The following is a 19904-nucleotide window of genomic DNA, read 5'->3' as shown; positions in this document are numbered from 1 at the left end:
ATGTTAAATGATGAAGCCAATGTCATTGAGACTCATAGCCAGTTGCCCAGCGACTCATAGCCAGTTGCCCAGTTCATTCGCTGAGAATACGAGCCTACGAAACGACGTAGGTTCGTAGCTTTTGAATTTAGGACAGAAAATGACACGTAGATAGTTCAGAATGGCCCACGTGGGAGAACGAGGAAAAAGTAGGACCCAAACACATTCATGGATCCGACCGCTCGTCTCTTTTTACGAATGCTTTCACTTTCATCCACACTCTTAATTTTTTATACACAAACCTTTTTAATTCTTAAAAACACAAAACATATTAATATTAGTTAATGCTAACACCAAAAACATGAAAATTAGATAAAACTATTTACTTATATTTAACAGAAATTAATTATTAAAAATAATGACAACAACCCCATGTTTTATTAATTTTTAATAATATTTGTTTCCTCCTTTTTTCTGTTATTTTTATTTTTTTATTTCTCGTTTAATGGAGTTTTTCTAGTGGGAGAGTATTGCGTTCTCTCTCACCTTTAATCTGTCTTCTATCTCTCTCTCTGCCCAAAGAGAAGCCCAAAAAAAAAAAAAAACTTTTGTCTTTCCCTTAATTTCTCTAATTTTCCCTCGATTTCTCTGGCATCAACAGTCTCATTCTCATTGATCTTTCTTTTTTGTAGCGAGAAAGATCCATTTTTTTCGGTTCGTTCTCTTCTGGGTTACGAATCAAAGAGCTACACAGACACAGACACACACTGTTTCCTGTTTCTCCCCGGATTGCAAACAGAACTAGGGTTTGTTTTCACAAATTTTGGATCTTTTTTTTGAAGAAAAGAACAAAATTTGGATGAAAGGAAACCAGAAAGACTCGTCGGAAAAACCGATATGGGATCGGAGCTCATCAAGTACATCTATACCCGGAATGTGGTCTTTAACCCGACCCGGTCCAAAACTTATGGTTTGGCTTATCTGTTTCATTGTCTTCACTTACATTATCTACATGCTTAAGCTTGTCTCTACCTCACGCTCCTGTGACGATTCCACTTCTTTCACCACCGTCTCTGCTCTCTCCACAAACGTCTCTTCAAATGTCTCGTCTTTATCCACCTCCTTAGCTTCACGGCGGCGTAATTGGGAGGAGGAAGAAGAAGACACGGTGGTGGATAAGCTGACGGATCTTAACCACGTGGTGTTTGGGATCGCTGCGTCGTCTAAGCTATGGAAACAGAGGAAAGAGTATATCAAGATCTGGTATAAACCAAAACGCATGCGTGGCTACGTTTGGTTAGATAAAGAGGTTAAAAAGAGTCTTAGTGATGATGATGACGAAAAGCTTCTTCCTCCGGTGAAAATCTCCGGTGGAACTGCTTCGTTTCCTTATACTAACAAACAAGGACAACGCTCTGCGTTACGGATCTCGAGGATTGTTTCTGAAACGCTGCGTTTAGGTCCGAAGAATGTTAGGTGGTTTGTGATGGGTGATGATGATACGGTGTTTGTTATTGATAATTTGATTAGGGTGTTGAGGAAGTATGACCATGAGCAGATGTATTACATTGGGAGCTTGTCGGAATCTCATTTACAGAACATATTTTTCTCGTATGGTATGGCTTATGGTGGAGGTGGATTTGCTATAAGCTATCCATTGGCTAAAGCTTTGAGTAAGATGCAAGATCGGTGTATACAGAGGTATCCTGCATTGTATGGATCAGATGATCGCATGCAAGCTTGTATGGCTGAACTTGGTGTTCCACTCACTAAAGAACTCGGATTTCACCAGGTAAAGAACTTGACTCGTGTTGGTCAAATTTTTGTTGGACATTTGTTGATTTTGGGCAGAATTGGTAGTAATTTCTGGTGTTGTAAGAATGGAATTATAGATTTCTTGAGGTCTTAATTAAGTGGGAATTGATGATGTTGAGTCTAGAAAACTTAAGTTTGTTAGCTTTGATTGTTTTTTTGTTTAGTGTAAGTATAAGCAAGTTTGATGGTTGGTGGCAAAATAGGTGTTTTTAATGATTTTGTGACATGGGTATTGAAAGTGTTGATCTTTGGAATTGGAATTTACTCAACAAAGTTTAAGACTTTAAGAGTTTTGTTTCTAGTTTTAGAAGGAATGACTTGTAGTACCAAACTTTCAAAGTTTGAAGCTTTATTAGAAGTAAAAGCATTCAATGTTTTTAATGATCTTCTGAGAAAGCTTTGGTTTAAAATCTGAAGCTGGTGGTCCGTTCATGACTTCAATTTCGTCTCTTAGCTTTGTTCTGTTTTTTGTTTGGATGCTATTTTGCCAAAATTTCCTGTGGTTTGGTACCGACAAATGGGCGCGTGAGTAGCTCAATGTCCCTTCATTTACTTGCGAATTTGCTAATTGTAATGAGTGGGACCCGCTTTTCTGTTTTTAACAAATTAAATGACTCGTTCCTCTCATTGTTTCTACGCGCCATGTGAGCGACTGATATACACGTTCCTTCTTTCATCTTGTGTTCTGTTTCTTTGTTTCAGTACGACGTTTACGGGAACCTCTTTGGCCTTCTCGCTGCACACCCAGTAACACCGTTCGTCTCGATGCACCACCTCGACGTGGTGGAACCGATTTTCCCTAACATGACACGTGTCCGCGCCCTCAAGAAGATTACCGAACCTATGAAGCTTGACTCAGCCGGGCTTCTCCAGCAGTCGATATGCTACGACAAGCACAAGAGCTGGACCATCTCGGTCTCTTGGGGCTACGCGGTTCAGATTTTTCGCGGAATATTCTCTCCCCGAGAAATGGAAATGCCTTCTAGAACCTTCTTGAATTGGTACAAACGGGCGGATTACACTGCTTACGCTTTCAACACTAGGCCGGTTAGCCGGAACCCGTGTCAAAAACCGTTTGTGTTTTACATGTCGAGCACGAAATTCGATCAGCAGCTGAACACGACGGTTAGCGAATACACGATACACCGTGTTTCACATCCTTCTTGCCGATGGAAGATGACAAACCCAGCTGAGATTAATACCATCGTCGTCTACAAGAAACCCGACCCTCATCTATGGGAAAGGGTAAGTAAAATATCATCACTTTTAGCATATGATTTATATGTGATTAATGTTATGTACTTAATAGTTTTTGTGTGTGTTTTATGTACAGTCACCTAGGAGGAATTGTTGCAGAGTATTACAAACAAAGAGGAATAATACGTTATGGATCAATGTTGGTGTATGTAGAGCAGGTGAAGTCACTGAAGTTAAGTAATTTTTTAATATAGTTTATTTTTGTGAAAGGGAAGGAAATTAGAGTTTTTTTAGGCTGTTTTACCGCTCTTAATTTCTTGCCACGTTATTTAAAATTTTTATTCATTGAGATCCCGCCCTAGTTCTTCTCTCAGTATATGATCGTTCATAAAAGAACTGCTCTCAAATACAATTTACCGATCAGAATCTAAAAGTCATCACTTCAAGCTCTTTATCAGGACAAAATGTTTTTCCTGTATATACGGTGCGTGAATTGTATTGGACTCTGTAGTCTGTACTTTCGAAAAAGAGAGAATTTAAAAGGAAAGGAAAAAGTCATGAAATCTCTTAGTCCAAGAGGGACGTTTCAGAAAACAACAACAACATGCGAGGTCAAAATCTCATACAAACAACGACCTCAAAACAATCAGCGAACGTTCAATTCTTGACCCGTAACAAGACAGCATTAAAAAAAGATGAAATAAAATTTTCCAATCGGGAGAGAAAACAGGCAAAGAGTGATCACTTTGGGTAAGCGGGAGGAGGAGGATAAGCCCCAGGAGGGTATTGAGAATAAGCTGAGGGAGGAGGGTTTTGAGGATAGCCAGAAGGTGGATAACCTTGTGGAGGGTGTTGAGGATAACCAGAAGGTGGATAACCTTGTTGTGGAGGATAACCGACTGCGGGTGGGGTGGCTTGATCAAACCGTGACATTTGCTGAGCCGGAGGCACTGCCATTGGCTGTGGCCCGAACTTACCGTCCCTCTTGTCCATTTCCATCTTGTGTTGTGTCTACAAAAGTATTATAGATATTACCGTAAGTGTAGGATTTAAGTAAGGAGAGATTGGAATGGGTTGATATGATATCATCACTGCTCGTACCTGCATACATGCGCAAACCCTGCAGACCAAGCAAAGTACGATATATCAGGACAATAGGTTAAAATTGGGTTTTGATCGAAACTTATAAGAATGGCACTTTGGATGGGGGATTCTTACGTGCAGTACACCATGTCAGAGCAACATGTGAGTATCTGAGAAGCTTCTGAAAGCTCATCCATACCGACAATACATGCAACTATGGAGAATATGCAAGCCACTTGGCTGAGGCAAACCATGAAACCCTACACAGCCAAAAAGCCAGCACAGATTACGAAACTTGTTTATCGTGTTTGTAATTGCTTGTGAGTGTCAGTAACAGGCATGGTCTGGGCAATGAGGATACTTACAATGATGCAGTTGTCACATTTTGTCGTTTGAATTTGGAACTCATCTTGCAGAAGAAAGCGAGTTGAGGCCACAGAGTTTGCAAAGCAGCAGAAGACCTGCGATTGATCTGCTATTTAGAAGACCAGAAATTTGCTAAAATTTCGCGAGGTTGCCTCACAAGTCACACCTAGGTATGACTGAGATTGTATGCATATGCTACAGGAAGCATTCAGATGCTGAAATCGAAATTTCTAGACTAGCTGTGTCTATAGAAAAGACTTCATTTTTGTTGTCCAAAAAAAAAAAAGACTTCATTTGAAGATAATAGCTAACAAAATCAAGTTTCTTACCTCAGTGGCAAGACAAAGTTGAGGACATTTGGCTTCTCCACACCTACCACTACAAGGCATGTAACCGGCACAGCAGACGTACCTGCGAGACAAAAAAAACAATCTTCTTAAACTAAGAAGATGGAATTGGAATGGAGCTATATGAAAGTGACTGAATGTGTGATATACCTTGACATATCATCGTAAAGCGCACGCTTGCGAAGCAAGTATGATGCACAAGGGGCACTGCAATGAGAAGAAGAAGAAACAAGACATTTCCATATGTATGCTAAACATATCAGACCCAAAGAGATACACAAATCATACAATGTCAAACTCCTAATGCACTGAAATTATCACATACAATGATCAGAGAAACTCATATTATCTGTGAAATTCAGATCACTCCATACACATTTCTTGATGAAATGAAAATCAAGCCGATCTAAGAATTTAAATCGAAGTCAACTCTTGGTCAATTCAAATAAACCAAGATCCGACTACTACAAATATCCAAATTCCAAATACAGAGAGAACAAGCAACGAAAAATCTCAGATCAATCGAAACTTACCACCACAACGCGAAGCAACAATCTGCGAACAACACAGAAATCGATCAAATCAACAACCAAAACCAATCCAACCCACAAATTTCAAAAAGAGAGAGTGAGAAATTACAAGGAGTATCGTTCTGGATACTGTGGGTAAGATCGGTATGCCAAACATTACGGAAGTTCTTACGAAGCTCCATCTTCTCCATATCCTGTTTCGGCATTTTCACAAGGATCTGATTTCGACGACGAAATGAGGTCAAGCGAGAGAGAAGCGATTTAAGGATCAGAGACTCTTCGCGAAAAGTCTTTGAGAATCTGATCCACAATCACATCTAAAAGCTGTTCTCTCACAAACGTGTTTCTGACTTCATCTCTCTCATATCGACAACTTGAGAATACAAATTCTTCTTCTCCCCTCCCCTGGATGGCAACTGGCGTTGACTAGACGAAGTCACGAGGCAATTTCGTCAAATATCAATAATACTAGGGTTAAACTGTAATTAGTTTTATTTTAACCCCGACCTATTACTTTTTGCAATTTCGTGTCTTTGTGTCTCTTGTCACTGATCGTCTCGGAGGAGAAGAAGTGTGGAGGTTGAAGAAGGGAGAAAATGAGCGGTCATGATTCTAAATATTTTTCGACTACGAAGAAGGGAGAGATCCCTGAGCTCAAGGAAGAGCTGAATTCACAGTACAAGGTTCTTCTTCTCCGTCTAATTTCATATATGGATCTGTGATCCGCCATTTTCACGATTCTAATCTCATCTCTTTCTCGTTCGTTGAATTATGCATAATCATTTTCTGGTAGATCTGTATGATTATGGATTCGAATTGATCGGTTAATTTTGTTGATATTTTAGTTTGAAAGATTGATGATGGTGTACGTTATAATGTTATGTGTTCAATGGTTCATTTGAAACTATGTAGAAATGGAATGAAATTCAGAATAATGGTTAATGCGGGGATGTGTTTAGATTGGGGGATCATAAGTTTTGAATATGGATCAATGCAGTGGTTGGGCGATAGAAACAGTTCTTCTTTGAGTAGATGGTCCAATGGTTGTATATGGTACTGATTGAAGATGATGGAATGCGTTTTTGCTTCAGTTTCCTAAATTCTCTTTTTTTCTTTATGTTCCTAGGATAAGAGGAAAGATGCTGTTAAGAAGGTTATTGCGGCAATGACTGTTGGAAAGGATGTTTCATCACTTTTCACTGATGTAGTCAATTGCATGCAAACTGAGAATCTGGAGTTGAAGAAGCTTGTTTACTTGTATCTGATAAACTATGCAAAAAGCCAGCCAGATCTTGCTATCCTCGCTGTAAATACTTTTGTTAAGGTAACACTTCAGCTACTTTGCTTATATAGCCTACCCAAACATAAAGACCTAACATATGGCAAGTTTCTTGGTCTTTCTCTGATTTTGGTGGATGGAAAATTATTTAAGAAACTCATCGTTATTAAGTTCTCGCTTTGTATTTGGCAGGATTCACAAGACCCAAATCCATTGATCCGGGCTTTGGCTGTGCGAACGATGGGCTGTATTCGTGTTGATAAGATTACAGAATATTTGTGTGATCCTCTTCAGAAATGCCTAAAGGTTGAGTTTTTAATGCTACCTTGTCACTGCACCTTGTAGCAAATATTTATGTCCCTCAAGAATTTTTTTATTCTTTGACTGATGACATATTTCTGTATTTTCTGGCATGTTGCAATTTTTTTATTTTTCAGGATGATGATCCATATGTCCGCAAGACAGCAGCTATTTGTGTTGCTAAACTGTTTGACATAAATGCTGAATTAGTTGAGGATAGGGGGTTCCTGGAAGCCTTAAAGGATTTAATATCAGACAATAATCCAATGGTTGTGGCAAATGCTGTAGCTGCCCTTGCAGAGATCCAAGAGAATAGTACTAGTCCCATATTTGAAATCAATAGTACCATCCTCACAAAGCTCCTTACAGCTTTGAATGAATGTACTGAGTAAGTCGTTCCTGATTTCCATCTCTTACTTTCACTCAGATTGTGTATGATTGACTAATTTTAGTCAGATCATATTAGGTTTTGTTTTCGGAGAACAGACAGGCTGGCCTAAATATTCACAGTAGGATAATCTGTTGAGTTGCGGACTTGCTTCTTGTGTTAAAGCATCAGTTTATCTATGCATTTTGTTCTGTATCTAACCTAAAATTGTGACAGAACTTTGTTGTTATTGAAGTTGAAGGTTTTCTGTGTAGATAAAGGACTCATGGTTTTGAACATTGGGGAAAGGGATCCATAAAGCGACTATTGTTTCCTTTTGCTGTATACATATTTATAGCTTTCAATTTTTAATACTGTTTGTGTTCTTCACAGATGGGGTCAAGTTTTTATATTAGATGCTTTGTCGAGGTATAAGGCATCTGATCCTCGTGAAGCTGAAAATATTGTTGAGAGAGTCACTCCAAGGTTGCAACATGCCAACTGTGCTGTTGTGCTTTCAGCTGTTAAGGTGACACTTTCAAAATATATACTTCTCTCTGGAATGTCACCTGTTCGCCAGTCAAAATTGTTTATGAAGTGTCAACTATATTCCCTTACATAATTTTCTAATGCCAGTCCTCTTTATTTCATTGCTTTCCAGATGATCCTTCAGCAGATGGAGCTTATTACTAGCACAGATGTGATTCGAAATCTTTGCAAGAAGATGGCTCCTCCCCTAGTTACATTGCTTTCTGCAGAACCTGAGATACAGTATGTTGCACTTCGTAACATTAACCTTATTGTCCAAAAGAGACCCACTATTCTTGCCCATGAAATCAAGGTAGCTTGATCCTGTCTCGTAGACTCTCCGAAATAAGCAATTGATATATTCTTATATTTGTTGATAATGCTTCATGGTTTTATTGCAGGTGTTCTTCTGCAAGTATAATGATCCGATATATGTTAAGATGGAGAAGTTAGAGATTATGATAAAACTTGCTTCTGACAGAAACATAGACCAGGTAATCCTTACTACACTTTTATCATCTGCCGTTTGTCCAAGTTATTTTGTTTTGGTGCACATCATGATGGTTTCTAGACCATTCCAATGTAGGTTCTTCTGGAGTTCAAAGAATATGCCACGGAAGTAGATGTTGATTTTGTTCGGAAGGCTGTTCGTGCTATAGGCCGATGTGCCATCAAACTAGAAAGAGCAGCTGAACGGTGCATCAGTGTTTTACTTGAGCTGATCAAGATCAAAGTAAACTACGTTGTGCAGGAGGCCATTATAGTCATCAAAGATATCTTTAGAAGATATCCAAATACGTAAGTTGATTTTGGCCTCCTGAAGTGCTGTAATTCTTTTTAATCTTGGCTATGTCTTTTAAAATAATGTGCAGGTATGAGTCCATAATCGCAACACTCTGTGAGAGTCTAGACACATTGGATGAACCAGAAGCTAAGGTAACAAAATTTGTCGTTTGGGTAGTGTATATTAGCTGGAAGCTTCTCCATCGCAAATATAATCGGTGAAACTCATACTTGTATTTGTTGGCATCTTGAAAGGCATCTATGATTTGGATCATTGGTGAATATGCTGAAAGAATCGACAATGCGGATGAACTTCTTGAAAGCTTCCTGGAGAATTTCCCTGAGGAACCAGCACAAGTCCAACTGCAGCTTCTTACAGCTACAGTCAAACTATTTCTGAAGAAGCCAACTGAAGGCCCACAACAAATGATTCAGGTTCTGCCATGACCATTATGAAGACTACCTTTTGCTCTCCTAATCGATTAAAGCGCATGTATTTGACGACAGGCCTGGCTTTTGCCATGTTTCAATTTTTCAGGTTGTCTTGAATAATGCTACTGTTGAAACAGATAATCCTGATCTCAGGGATCGTGCATACATCTACTGGCGTCTTCTATCGACTGATCCTGAGGTATGTTTTCTTAATATATTCTACTAAACTAGTTCAAGGACATTGGAGGATGAGCAACAATCATCTCTTTTACCTACAGTCATCAGTGCTCTTCTTTTGACTATAGGCGGCCAAGGATGTTGTTTTAGCTGAAAAGCCTGTGATTACTGATGACTCAAACCAACTTGATCCGTCGCTCCTGGATGAGCTACTTGCAAATATATCCACCTTGTCCTCTGTGTATCACAAGCCGCCAGAGGCTTTTGTAACCCGCTTGAAAACCACAGTTCAGAAAACGGAGGATGAGGATTATGTAGAAGGGAGCGAAACAGGATATCCCGAGGCATCTGGTAATCCGGTTGATGGTGCAGCTTCCCCGTCAGCTACCACAGGCTATGTCACAAAGCTAGCTGCTGCCCCAGCTCCTGTACCCGATCTGCTAGGTGACCTAATGGGGTCAGATAATGCTGCAATCGTCCCTGTAGATGAACCCACAACTCCGTCAGGGTGAGTTTTGAATGGTGAAAATTACATTAAAAGTCTCTCTCACAGTTGGGGTGTGCGATGGACTGGTTTTATTCAATCATATCTATTTGGATCACCTTGTTGTTTATAAAACTCATTGAATCACCTAATATTGTTTGCAGTCGTCCACTGCCTGTTGTCCTACCAGCATCAAAGGGTCAAGGTCTGCAGATTAGCGCTCAATTAACCCGACAAGATGGTCAAGTATTCTACAGTATGCTCCTCGAGAACAACTCGCAGTCACTTCTTGATGGCTTCATGATTCAGTTCAACAAAAACTCATTCGGCCTTGCAGCTGTCGGATCACTTCAGGTAATAGTAGTTGGATATGCTCTACATCTACGCCTATTATATATCCTGGATTCCTGAAACTGATGTCCAGGTTTTGTACTATTATAGGTTCCGCCTCTGCAACCCGGAGCATCTGCCAGGACAATGATGCCAATGGTATTGTCCCAAAACATGTCTACTGGCTCCACCAGCTCGGTATTGCAAGTTGCCGTCAAAAACAACCAGCAGCCTGTCTGGTACTTCGAGGATAAGATTGTACTTAACGCTCTTTTCTCAGAAGATGGTCGGATGGAGCGCGGAACCTTCCTCGAGGTAAAAGACTAATATATGATAAAGAGTTCATTAACAATACAGCACCATGTTAGTCATTGACTAATAGTGGAGAGGGCTTATGATATTAAGATGGGCGAGTAATTAGTGACAGATTTTGTGCCTTAAGAAGCCTGGGGGAGTTAGGGTGCTGTAGATCTTAACATATGATATGGTTTTCATCGATTTAAGTTTCTAGACTCAGTAAGAACTGAAGGAAGATATTGATTTCTGATCATAACTATATACCACAGTCTTAAAAACCAGTTCTTCTGAGTTATAAAACATTTGTTTTTTTGATTAGACATGGAAATCGTTACCGGATTCAAACGAGGTGCAGAAAGAATTCCCCGGGATAACCATCACGAGCGTGGAGTCAACACTTGATTTACTCGCCGCATCAAACATGTTCTTCATAGCAAAGCGTAAGAATGGGAACCAAGACGTCCTCTATCTTTCGGCCAAGGTACCAAGAGGCATACCGTTCCTGATCGAACTAACGGCCATAGTGGGTCAACCTGGTCTGAAATGTGCAGTCAAGACTCCAACCCCTGAGATCGCTCCTCTCTTCTTTGAAGCAGTCGAAATTCTCTTCAAGGCTTGATTTGATTTTACACTGCCCTAAGGTAAGCAAATTTCTTCTTTTAGTGTATGTAGTAAGTGAATTGTTGCCGACTTCTTGTTTCTAATTTTTGTGTTGGAACCCACTCGTTTTTTTATTCTCGTAAGAGCTTTGATTTTTGATGTTGTCGTTGCGTATATGCCCCAAAAGGTTTTTGATTAAACTAGTGTGATAATGACTTATTATCAGCAAATGCTATTTTTAGTGTTCAGTGACCGACATGAAATCAAAAAGTTTCCTAAGTGGAGCGAAGAGATTCGTACACGTAAACCAGTTGAGAATTTGGTACCTTCTTCACAACAGATAGGCGTAGATAGATAGATACTGGGCCCGTAATGCGACGTAGCAATTTCCTAATATCAATATCAATCATGATTTCCTGTAACATGCGGTTACAAAATAGCTTCGTCGAAACTAATCTTCTTTTAATTATCGATTGATTATTAAATCAATTCAAAACCAAAACTAATTGAAAATTTTAAAGCTTGAGGGGGACTAATAGTAACGTGAGATTGAAGTAATGCCACCGAATATAAGGGTTGAGTAAGGGCGCTACACGCCATCACATAAAAGGGATTATACTATCAATCAACTAATATTTTTGTAACTTAAAATGAAATACCAAAGTTTCGACATTATTGGTTTATGAAAGCTCACCATTGTATTTTAATTTGATCAAAACTATACATTTTAGTTGAGACCGTAAGTACAACAAAGGTCCAAGCTTGAAAATACTTTTTTAGACAATTTTATCATTTACTAAATAGAATAATTATTATTTGTCCCCACCAAGGGTTTATACTTTATATCAGTTTATCTGTAGATAATGTTTTAAATCTGTTCATATCCAATATTTTACTAAATATAAAAAAATTGTTTTTCTGGTTAATCAGTTTTTAATTTTATTTTGAACCAAAAGTATGAATCATAATTTTTAGATTTAAGATACTATAAGTAGTGCAATCATTAATTTAAAACTTGCTTATATAGTTATAACTTATATGGTTAATATTGTATATCCCATAAAATAATACTAATTACCTTGGTGGTCAAATCATGAAAATCTTATTATAAAAGGGCTAATGGGAAATATTCTTAAGAAAATCCAGAGTTTCCTTGTACGATATGGTTTGTGATTAATGAATATAAATACAAAAAAGTTTGATTAACAACCAAAATAACAATTAAAGTAAAGAAAATTGTGATCCCTTGATTTTATCTCTCTGATAAAGTCGCCTCTTTCGTCGCAGCTAGTCTTCTTCGTCGCCATCAGAAAATTCTCATTCAACACAAAACCTCAAAAAGTTTTCCCAGAAATCCTATCAAAAGAAGGACTATATCAAGCTTCTGTTTCTGTTTTTTAGGTAACTAATGATTTTTTTCTTCTCCGTTACAAAAGTCACTTTATATTTTTGTTTTGTAGGATCACTAACTCTGTTTGTGAGGTTCTTCTTTTCTGTTTTCGTTTGTTCTGTTTGGTTGTTCTGAGATTTTTTTTTTTTTTTTTTTTACTTCTGTTTCAGCCCACTTTTTTAGTTTCCAGGTTTTACTGTTTTTTATTTTTTTAACCACTCTGTTTTCAGTTCTTCGTCTATTAGGGTTTGGTAACTAATAGTATCTCTGTTATGGTAAACCAAGTTTTTTTTTTCATTTGAAAGCTCAAGATGTTCTTAGGATCATATGATTTTCCATGAGTATTCAACATGAAATTTACTTTCTTCATAATGAACCTCATAAGTACACGAGAGTCTTTAATCTTATATTTGTCATCACAATGGATACACATATTTGTATTGCTTTAATCTCTGTGACTATTATTCTCTCATTGTTAGTGTATAGTTAGCTATGTTACATTGAAGTACTTGTGGTGTTTGAGTTTGGTTTTCCAGTTACTTAGTATGATCACAGAGCTAGATTTTGCCTCCCATTAGAGTTTCAATTAGGAGTCTTATGAATTTTTTCTGGATACTACAGGTCTTTTGGTAACCTAAAGAGCTGCTATACACTGATCTGAGAACTGTCAAAACTTTATCATACCAAAGAATGGGTTGCTGCTGTTGTCTCCCGAGTATACCCGAAGTAAAGCCTCTACGTCTTTCTTGTTTGCAGCCTTTTTGGGTTTTGGTTTTTGTTTTCTTATGTTTTATTGTTTTCTGTAGAGCTCAAGAACTATAGATGAGCATCTTCCCTTATCTCGTGCCACGCCTTCCTCTCTCTCTAATGCATACAGTTCACCTCTTTCGCCGCCTATTCCTTTAGCCATCACGAATATAAATCTTCAAACTAGTCCACCGAAATTGCCAAGAACTCAGGGCAATTCGAGTGAAGCATCCCCGGGACTCACACAAGTTGTTCCAGAGAAGAAAACATGGCATGTTGATGATCTAACTGATTTTGAGCTAAAGAAACAGTATCGAGAAGCAATCGATGAATGTCCAATTTGCTTAGAAGGTATTTTGTTTATCATTCAAAGTTACATGTTAAATATAACATTTTGGTAAATATCTTCATCTTGTTTGTTTGCAGAATATGAGATTGATAACCCGAAATTGCTCACTAAATGTGGCCATGACTTTCATCTCGCTTGCATTCTTGCATGGATGGAAAGAAGCGAGGCGTGTCCAGTTTGCGATAAGGTTTGTGTCCGTTTAAAATCCGCCATTTTCACAATACATTTTGAACTTCTTGAGTCACTAGAATCTGTTTTGACAATAGAGTCTACTTTTTGGGTATTCTTTTCACAGGAATTAGTGCTCACTGAATCATAATCGTGAACAAGAAACCAATAGCTCGGAACAAGAAGTGCGAAAAACGGTACAGAAGATTTGATATAAACAGGCATTAGGACTTACTCTGGTGGTATGATGAACATTGTTGCTCTCTACTACATTCAGAAGCTTTCACTTCCTTTTGATGATATACAGAAATTAGATTTGATTGTTTAATATTCTTTGAAAAACTCTTATGTTTAAGATTTGTTTCTGAATCTGAATTAATTCGAGAAAAGTTGAAGAACAGTTTTAGAAGAGCCTGAAAATTCAGAGATTTTACTGTGATAAAAAAGGATTCTCTGACAAATTTCTTAGATAACAGTTTTTTTTATTACTAAACCTTCTGTATAAATCTAACTCTTATGACTAAAATAATGATAATTAAAAAAAAACAAGAAACTCTAACCTTTATAACTTTTACAACAAGAAAGCCCTAAAAGCTTCTCTCTATTACGGTGAAGTGTTATGAATCTGATGAACATTGGATAAAAGCCTCGTTAACTTACTCAATGTCTCTCGAGCCGACACAGTCCCAGGATGATCCTCTCCTGAGATCGAAGTTCTTATGAAGATTGCTTTTCTGATCAAGTCATCAGCCAAACCAAATTGCCCGCCTCGTAACATCAGCTTAGCTCGAGTCTCTAGCACGGTGGCTCGAGCTAGAGCAAGTTCTTCCCATAGAATAGGGTTTAGTTGTGCACTTGTCTGAACTGGTCTCCAGCAAAGCGACTTGTCTAGCCATTTCTCTACTGGTGTCACTAGCGTTTGGTCAGCTGCTTCAAGTGCGTTTGTGCAGACCCTTAGTAGCTCCACTGAGGCTGTGCATCGCGAAAATGATATGAACGTTCTGATTGCAAGAGGCAAGATTACTTGTTTCACAAGAATCAGCAGCTCTGTTATCTTCAGCTGAATAGTCGGAGATTCGTTGCTAAAACCAAACAGCAAGAAACAAACCGCCCAGATCTGCTCTGCGGTTTCAACAGTCGAGCCGCGGCTTATCACCGCCTGAACCATTGCGGGAGCGTTTTCATTGACCAGTACTCGATTTCTCGCATAGAGTTTCACAAGCTCGTGGATCTGTATAAACCCTAGCTTGATGCTGCTGGTTCGAGCAATGTTGAATCTAAGTAGCATTGAAGCAGCTTCAGCTCCTGATCGTTTGGAGTTTGAAGACGTAAAACCGCAGGTTATAGCGCGCCTTAGTCTTCTCCATAGCCGCTTCGGACCTCTGTGTTTCTCAGGGAGTTTATGAGCAGCCAAAGCTAATAAAGAAGCTGGAACTGGTGCAGGAGCTAACCACCCACTAGCAACAACCATTCTCGTAGCCAAACTTCTAGGTCCATCCGCGTGATCAAAGATCGAAAAACAAACTTCAAACAGCTGCAACAGAAACGCATTTCTTCTCAACAGATTCCCCTCTCGACCACTACACACCATCTCTCTTAACGGCATTCTATTTATAGTATCCAAAAGCCGGCTCGGGTTTATAGGAAGCTCTGACAATATTGCTCCTACGACTGCTAATCCCAACGTTAACCGTCCGAGTTTATCTTCAATAGTTCTCAATGCATCCATTTCCGAAACCGGATAATCTTTAACATTCCCCTGCATCAACGACATAGCTTCAGCACCAGAGAGGTAAGAGAGTTTCAACGGCTCCATGTTCATAACTTGAGAGAGACGTGTAGATATCAAAATATGAGTCCCGCCTCCAAACCGAGGAAGAAGATCCATCACAAGCTTCGAATCCCACCAGTCTTTTTCACTCTCCAAGTTATCAATGACAACCAAGAACGGTATATTCCTCATCAGCTCTTTTCTAATCTTGGAAACCGCAGCATCTTCTTGCTCTTCGAAGCTCTTCATCCGCGTTTTATCCGAAGAATTCTCTATCCCGATGTCGACTTCCAAATACTGATAAAGATTCAGATAGTTCTGTCTTATGTAACGGCTCTCACCACCTATCCAAAGAACCATCTTATACCTTTGGTGATGCCTGTAAGCAAATTCAAGAAGCAGCTCAGTTTTTCCAATCCCTGATTCACCTGACACGCAAGCCACGCCTTTCCCGTAAACAACCTTCATCGACCGTTTTCTCCTCGTGTTTCGCCCTACTTTCACTTGACTCCGTGAAGGCATCTCTGTACTTTGCATCTCAATCTCTTTCTCTGACTCCTTCCACACAACTTTTTCCTTCCCTTTCTTCCGTCTTTCTTCCGCTGAACCGCTTTTATTCCACCCGAGCGTCACGTTCTTCTTCCTTCTTGTCGGCCTTGCCTTTAACTCAAAGTAATCCCTTTCAGAATCTCCAGCAACATCTCCAAATAAAACAAACTCTAGCTCAGATAACTCCTTCTTCCTCCCAACAAAACTCTCATTCCGCGGATACGGAAACTCCTCTTTCTCCGCTTTATCCCGCCATTTCGTTAACCGTTCCACTATACTTCTCCTCCCTAACCGCATTGCCAATAAAGTAACCGCCCTGAAAACACAATCTCTCCAGTTACCTTCATGAGCTTCAAGCTTCCAATCATCAACCCGCGATAGCCCGTGAACCGCCTCTTTCCATTCTTTCTCAATCCCACCATACAAAACCCACAATTCCCCTCCATGTTTCTCCCACAAATCTCCTCTCTTCTCAACTATATCTCTCACAAGACACTCTCCAGGAGAAAGATCAAAGAAAACCGGAACAAGATTCTTCTTGTTTGCGAAAAACCGTAGCTCCTCAATCGTATAAGGATTCTTAAACGCCTTTCTCGTTAGTATTATAACTCCAAACGACGCACCATCCATCGCTCTCTCAACTATTCTCTGTTTCCGTGAACTCCTACATCTTCCTCTATCCGACATAAAACAACTCATCCCTTGAAACTCTAACTCAGCTCTAAGCCAATCCGCAAACCGAAGCAAAGAAGGCTTCTGACCATACAATCCTATAAACACATCACAACATCTCAACCTATTATAAGAAACAGATACAGAAGATGTCTGAGTATACGAAGAAGACTCATGACCTCTTCCATATCTAGAAGGAGTACAAGAGATCATACTACTCGAAGCGATTCGATCAGCAGCCTCAAGGCTCTGACATTGATTAGGAGCGGTTAAAAACGCAAGCTCAGGCTCTTGAAAACCAGAGCTGGAGCTAAGAGGATCAAAGCTATCACATTGAGCATCAGAGCGAGTAGATTCAGATAGTTCTTGTTGGATTTTAGGAGATCTTGGTGAGAAAAACGGAGACTGATTAGCTGAGAAGAAAGCAGCTGATGAAGATGAAGACATGTTCCTTGTAGGCTTTGTCGGATATTGCCCGAACCTAGAACTGTCACCTCGAGAATCCATAACCACAAGTTTTCTTTTATTGACAATCTATCAAATCCCATAAATGCAGCCCTATGAATCCATTGAAGCCAATCTGATTCAAAGAAAAAAAAAGTCAAACAGCTGTCAAAAAAGGAGAGATTTTTGGCTTTGATAGCTTAAAAGATTCAAGATTTGGAAAGACAAGAACCCTAGAAAGAAAGGTTACAGTTAAAGGAAATGAAATCTTCAGAGTATATACTATAAAGCTTGTACTTGAATAGTAGAATGATTTTTGAAATCTTGAATAGTTAAATAGATAGTTTCACAAAGGGAAATAAAAACCACTTCCTAAAAGCAAAAAATAGAAGAAGAATCATCAATTTTTCTTTTAAGGAAAATAATTGATTTTGAGGACATTGCAGATCTAAGCAGAAAGGGAAATATAATAATCATAATAAAAATTTCTAATTTTAAATAAAAATGATTTCTTTTTCATTTTCGTACAAAGGATTCAGATCTGAGAACTTACATTGGTCGGAACAAGATCATCTTGAGCTCTTTGTATCAATCAAACCCAGGAACTTTAGAAGAATCAAGAACCCTAAAAACTCAATCTTTCAGGTTTTTTTCAGAGCTCTCCTGAAGAAGAAGAAGCCAGCTAAATTAAATTATCTCAAGAAGAGTATCAATCAATGAGAAAGGAGATGAAAGTGAGAGAAATAAGAAGTTATAAAGAGAGAATAACACTAGAGCTTTCATAGAGTAGTCGAATGCATCACCATTTACAGATAGACTTTTGAAAAGGACTCTAATTTTTTTTTAGGGTGTTAAAAAAACAGGGGAGACAAAAAGTTGAGATTTTTATAATAAAAATTGAATTTTGATCAAGACCCATAAGAGAACAAGACATGTTTCTCAAAACCCAGAAGAGGAAAAATTCATAAAGAGTTAAGAGTTTTTGATTAATTACCACTAGAGGAGAAATAAATATGGAATTGTTCTTAGAGAGACTTACCGGTTTGAGTTCGAATATGTATCTATCTAGAGAAAGTAATTTTAGAGGTCTTTATCCAATAAACAGAAACATGGGCACTGTCAAATCATACAAAGCACACAAAATCACAACACTCTCTTTCTCTTTCTTTTAGAGATCTTTATCTCTATTCTCTTGAAATGTTGTTCAAAAGGAGGAAGAGAAGACAGAGATTGGGAGAAGTGAAATTTCGAAATTAAAAGAATTAAAAATAGAAAGACCTAAACGAAGGAGAGATCAAGCTAGCTAGGTATGGCTTGTGGGCTCCACTTCACAAGTGATGTTGTTATTACAAAAAGTTTTTTTCTTTCCTACTGTTTTGAATCTGCCGATGAACAATGTTTCCTGATAAGAAATTTTTCATAAATTTAGTCTCTGGGGTGTAAAAAAACAGAGGTTCTCATAGTCACGTCCCTGACTAGGATATGGGCGTCACTGTCCCTTTCCGTCTGCTCTTTTGTTCATAAAGATAGGTATATCTTCTTGGATAAAATAAAAAAGAGATCAAACGAAAGAGATAAAAAAAAAAGTATTTTGTTAGGGAATAAATATGTTTAATATCCTTTTTTTCTCAAACTTGTTCATTATTGTTATTGATGAGAATATGAGATGATTTTGTAGTTACAATACAAATTAGTAACTAAAACGACACAAACTTTGCGACGAGTAAATTTATTAGCAATTATGTTATCCAATGGGATGATCGTCCTACAACCGTCATATTTCGTGATCTCAATTTCGTCAACCATATCAAATGACGACACACGAATGGTTTGCTAACTGAACGACATTTGTAGAGGTCGATAAATCATCGCTTAAATACCGAAAAATAAGTAGGTCTCTCGTGCATAACTAACAGAAAATACTTTGAGAAAGCAAGAGTCACATACATCACCTCTCGCATGACTCTAAGATTATAGGTTATCTCATCTTCACTCGGATCATGAAAATGGGTTGTCGAGACCATTGCTCGTTAACAATTCACCTCCAACTTGTTAAACACATGTATTCGAGACGAATCATGCGCAATCATTAAATGCTATTGTATGGAGATGTGGATTGTTATTCGGCCATATGCAAATGCTTATCTCAAAAGATGTGACGCACCACATAAGCTATCTCGACCATGCATGCTACAACTATTGCATCGAGTCACATATGCCGAAAGCACCTTACAAGTAGCTAGTTTCTCTGAGGTCTAAGCTAGGTCCACGTAGTACAACCATATCTAACGACTAAAATATCTCGTATTATAGTGTTTATTTTCATTTTATTAATTTTTTAAAACGATTTTTTTTTTCTTTCCAAACAACGAAACCAGATTACTACAGAATTTCGTAGGATGTTTTTAACATAGTTGTTAAGTTTCTACCACTCGTAGATATATGTCTCTATGTTGAGAATGTGTACATTTTAATGAATCTGTTCCGATCCCTTTATAATAAAAAGAGTTGACAAAAAGAAAACCCTTAATTATTAGCATAATGATTTATACTTGGATTGTTTCTGGCCATCATTTGGAATCTGTCCACACCTTTTACTATGAAGTTAGTTATATGAAAATTTCAGTAAGGTCCACAAAAATATTTATTATTCAAGAAATAAGCCTTTATCCTTTCCAGAGGAAGTGTGTTTAGCATTTATATAGTCCTTGTTAATAAGATATTGTTACTTTATGTTTGCTTCTTGTTTTTTATTTTATTTTTATATTGTCTATCTTTTCACAGAGAGTTTATATACTGTCTTCTTTTGCACCTTGTTATTGGAAACACCACAAAATTGTACTCTAATTAACCATATTTGGCTTCATATACACATGATACATCTTAACGCATTTATGCCGAACTAAAATCCGATTGGACA

At 38.2% G+C, this 19904-nt stretch overlaps 5 protein-coding genes across 15 annotated transcripts; 3 read left to right on the top strand and 2 right to left on the bottom strand.

Moving 5' to 3' along the window:
* Window positions 1–536: 536 nt before the first annotated feature.
* AT4G23490 (fringe-like protein (DUF604)) lies at window positions 537–3478 on the top strand. The gene is made up of 3 exons (NM_118478.5): window positions 537–1771; window positions 2497–3039; window positions 3128–3478. The coding sequence occupies exons 1-3, from the start codon at window positions 839–841 to the stop codon at window positions 3230–3232; spliced, it is 1581 nt and encodes a 526-aa protein (NP_567683.1). The 5' UTR covers window positions 537–838; the 3' UTR covers window positions 3233–3478.
* Window positions 3416–5970, bottom strand: AT4G23470 (PLAC8 family protein). 4 transcript variants are annotated; one of them, NM_001341618.1, is made up of 9 exons: window positions 5427–5741; window positions 5321–5342; window positions 4938–5193; window positions 4770–4851; window positions 4440–4535; window positions 4210–4334; window positions 4093–4111; window positions 3855–4002; window positions 3416–3788 (listed from the first exon to the last, which is right to left on the bottom strand). In NM_001341618.1, the coding sequence occupies exons 3-9, from the start codon at window positions 4943–4945 to the stop codon at window positions 3733–3735; spliced, it is 534 nt and encodes a 177-aa protein (NP_001328267.1). In that variant the 5' UTR covers window positions 4946–5193; window positions 5321–5342; window positions 5427–5741; the 3' UTR covers window positions 3416–3732. The 4 variants fall into 4 exon arrangements, with proteins under 4 accessions (NP_001328267.1, NP_001031702.1, NP_194078.2 ...); NM_001036625.1 differs by having other exon boundaries at window positions 4938–4994; NM_118476.4 differs by having other exon boundaries at window positions 3416–4002; window positions 4938–4994; window positions 5427–5970.
* Window positions 5794–11141, top strand: AT4G23460 (Adaptin family protein). 2 transcript variants are annotated; one of them, NM_118475.4, is made up of 15 exons: window positions 5794–6000; window positions 6444–6641; window positions 6789–6902; window positions 7034–7284; window positions 7657–7792; window positions 7925–8104; window positions 8193–8285; window positions 8378–8589; window positions 8664–8727; window positions 8830–9009; window positions 9113–9205; window positions 9312–9691; window positions 9832–10021; window positions 10109–10312; window positions 10614–11141. In NM_118475.4, exons 1-15 carry the CDS (start codon window positions 5914–5916, stop codon window positions 10911–10913), a joined length of 2682 nt encoding a protein of 893 aa, NP_194077.1. In that variant the 5' UTR covers window positions 5794–5913; the 3' UTR covers window positions 10914–11141. The 2 variants fall into 2 exon arrangements, with proteins under 2 accessions (NP_194077.1, NP_001328014.1); NM_001341617.1 differs by lacking the exons at window positions 5794–6000; window positions 6444–6641 and adding an exon at window positions 6677–6699.
* Window positions 11142–12075: 934 nt separating this feature from the next.
* Window positions 12076–14009, top strand: AIRP1 (RING/U-box superfamily protein). Of its 6 annotated transcripts, none has more exons than NM_001341615.1 (6): window positions 12106–12295; window positions 12421–12559; window positions 12906–13010; window positions 13091–13382; window positions 13458–13567; window positions 13676–14008. In NM_001341615.1, exons 3-6 carry the CDS (start codon window positions 12975–12977, stop codon window positions 13697–13699), a joined length of 462 nt encoding a protein of 153 aa, NP_001329832.1. In that variant the 5' UTR covers window positions 12106–12295; window positions 12421–12559; window positions 12906–12974; the 3' UTR covers window positions 13700–14008. The 6 variants fall into 6 exon arrangements, with proteins under 6 accessions (NP_567682.1, NP_001329832.1, NP_001190812.1 ...); NM_001203883.1 differs by having other exon boundaries at window positions 12421–12758; window positions 12947–13010; NM_001203884.1 differs by having other exon boundaries at window positions 12106–12350; window positions 12421–12758; window positions 12947–13010.
* On the bottom strand, window positions 13986–18219 carry AT4G23440 (Disease resistance protein (TIR-NBS class)). 2 transcript variants are annotated; one of them, NM_001341612.1, is made up of 3 exons: window positions 18024–18219; window positions 17538–17647; window positions 13986–17120 (listed from the first exon to the last, which is right to left on the bottom strand). In NM_001341612.1, the coding sequence occupies exon 3, from the start codon at window positions 17045–17047 to the stop codon at window positions 14153–14155; it is 2895 nt and encodes a 964-aa protein (NP_001320048.1). In that variant the 5' UTR covers window positions 17048–17120; window positions 17538–17647; window positions 18024–18219; the 3' UTR covers window positions 13986–14152. The 2 variants fall into 2 exon arrangements, with proteins under 2 accessions (NP_001320048.1, NP_001327975.1); NM_001341613.1 differs by having other exon boundaries at window positions 17538–18218.
* Between the last annotated feature and the right edge of the window lie 1685 nt (window positions 18220–19904).

This window comes from Arabidopsis thaliana, chromosome 4 (genome assembly GCF_000001735.4).
Source record: "Arabidopsis thaliana chromosome 4, partial sequence".
In the NCBI taxonomy this organism is placed as follows: Eukaryota; Viridiplantae; Streptophyta; class Magnoliopsida; order Brassicales; family Brassicaceae; genus Arabidopsis; species Arabidopsis thaliana.
This window is presented reverse-complemented; position numbering and strand designations above follow the sequence as displayed.